The following is a 2,500-nucleotide window of genomic DNA, read 5'->3' as shown; positions in this document are numbered from 1 at the left end:
GGCGTCGCAGATGCAGCAAGCCTGCCGTTCCGCCAGCTTCCGGCGCGCGAGCGAGCCGCCGCGGCCCGTCGGGCGCGGGTCCCTCCACGCCCGCAACAGGTCGTGCGACGACTTGGCCTGCTCCTGCTGCGACGTCCCACCGGGCCCAGAATTCCTGCCTGACCCGGCGTCGTGCGCCTCGGACGCCGCCACCGACAGCGACGTCGAGAACCGCGACATGGGCAGCGGCCGCCGCTGGGAGTCGGGCGACGAGCGCGAGAGCACCAGGACGATATCGCGAGCGCACTTACGGCGCGACAGCTTCGGTGAGGTCGTGTCGAGACGCTCGCCCAGCCAGGACAGCCTGGAGCAGATACGGACGCGCTCGCCCACGATCATGCTGGACGACCCGACGCCGCCGCCGCCGCCCGTGCACGACTCCTACGGCCGGAGGTCCCCGAGCCAGGACAGCTACAGCTACACGGTGTCGTCGCGGAGGTCTGGCAGCCAGGACAGTCTGGACCAGCAGGTGAGGCTCTTGACCCGTGCACGCCCTTTGTTTCTAAACACACACACATACGTTCAACGTCTCTTTCCCATTCCTCTCTCTCTCTGTCCATATACAGGCAAATTTCTAAAAAAAACTCCAATGTTTCAGTTAGCAGTAATCAAAGCATAATTCTTCATTTTTACGGGGGTCACCTTCCCCTCCTGATTTGTGCTGCCTTTGCGAGTTATCGAAGAGCGATATTATTGAACAACGCATGAAATCTATACTTCAAACATCTCTTATTTCTTCTCACGTCGTCATATCAATGTATTTTTGTACACTGAAGTACGCCGGAATGTGTTACGTTTATTCTTGAACTTCGTTGATCTTACGTAACGGAATTAAGCCATAGTGATTTTGTAATGCTCTGTCTCCTGATTTTTTTTTTTTTTTTTTCGAAAAGTGGAACTTTATTTCAACCTAGCATTTTCATTAACGGTAATCACAAGCTAAAGTAGGAACAGAGTGTCTGACTCATCTGCTTAAGTCGTCTGAAGTTGAAGTGTACTGAAAATCATCCACGTTGCATCTTTAGTTATACTGTGTTAAACACACACACACCCGAATATGTATATGCACATAAACACACACACACATATGTATATGTATATATATATATATATATATATATATATATATATATATACATATATATGTATATATATATATATATATATATATATATATATATATATATACATATACACACACACACCCACACACACACACACACACACACACACACACACACACACATATATATATATATATATACATATATATATATATATATATATATATATATATATATATATATATATATATATATATATAAACACACACACACACACACACACACACACACACACACACACACACACACACACACACACACACACACACACACACGTGTGTGTGTGTGTAGCATTATGCAAGTAGAAGAACGAAGGGAAGTACAGGAAAACACACGAATATGCCGAAGGCCTTCTCGCTTTTACTGCTTCATTAGGGCATACAAAACAAGAGATACATAGAGGTATATATACATGTACTTGGCGGTCAGGTCACGTCGGTAATCGGGTGAGCGACGACCTTGGTTAGTTCGTGGCTCCCCGTTGCGGTGTTGAAGTTGTTAGTAGAGTGTATGTATGCCGCTTCTAGCATCATCTTCCATTGTCGTGAGGGCAGGCCTTGTTTTATGATGGAGGCCTGGGCCCACTTAGGGAGATGGCCGTCGGTGTCGACGTGAACAACGAAGGCGCTCCTCTTGTCATGTCGTCTGAGGGCGCTGCGGTGCTGGTCAATTCGTTGTTCGTGGAGGCCTCGTCCTGGCTCAGTTATGTAAACTTTATCACGGCCCCGCAAGGTATGCTGTACACCTGTCTAAGAGGTCTGTTGTGGTCTGACTTCTTTTCCCTTACGATATCTCCGATCTTCCTACCAGAATTAGTGGCCATCCAGGTGTTGCGTCAGCTGCGAGTGTGGGATGATAATTCTTTGTGTCTTGTTCTGTGTGGCGTCCCCTCTTGGTCTCTTCATGATCTTTTCTGCCTTACGTCGGAGGTGGGCGAGCAAGGTGCGAGGGTAACGGAGCCGTTGGAAGGTATTACTGAGGTGTTTCATTTCCTCCTCTAGGAATTCCGGGCTGCAGATTCTAAGTGCTCGGAGGAAGAAACCAATGACCACGACTCCTTTGGTTCTATTGCTGTGGGCAGAGAAATAATGTATAAAATCATCTTTCTTCGTGGGTTTTCTATACAGATGATCTCGGACCGTCAGGTCTCTTATGGAATACGGTATCGAGGAAAGGTAGCTGTTCGTTTCTCTCCTCTCCTGTGGTGAACTGCATGGAGGGGTGCACTACGTTTAGTCTATGTAGGTGGCCTTGAAGATTAGTCCTGGTCGGTACTACAGCGAGGGTGTCATCTACATAACGAAGCCAAACTACATTCTTCCCCACGATGTTCCGGT

The 2,500-nt window shown here is 47.7% G+C and overlaps 1 protein-coding gene across 1 annotated transcript in view; it reads left to right on the top strand.

Annotated features, from left to right (window-relative positions):
* Positions 1 to 2,500, top strand: part of LOC125037133 — a 23,510-nt gene that overhangs the window by 3,277 nt on the left and 17,733 nt on the right. Inside the window, exon 2 of the mRNA XM_047630161.1 lies at positions 1 to 508. This exon is cut by the window's left edge and continues 530 nt beyond it. Within this exon, the coding sequence (XP_047486117.1) occupies positions 1 to 508 (508 nt within the window). The remainder of the gene's footprint in view (positions 509 to 2,500) is intronic.

The sequence above is a fragment of the Penaeus chinensis genome, chromosome 22, assembly GCF_019202785.1.
Source record: "Penaeus chinensis breed Huanghai No. 1 chromosome 22, ASM1920278v2, whole genome shotgun sequence".
Taxonomy (NCBI): Eukaryota; Metazoa; Arthropoda; class Malacostraca; order Decapoda; family Penaeidae; genus Penaeus; species Penaeus chinensis.
The sequence above is the reverse complement of the archived record's forward strand: the minus strand, read 5'-3'. Positions and strand labels throughout refer to the sequence as shown.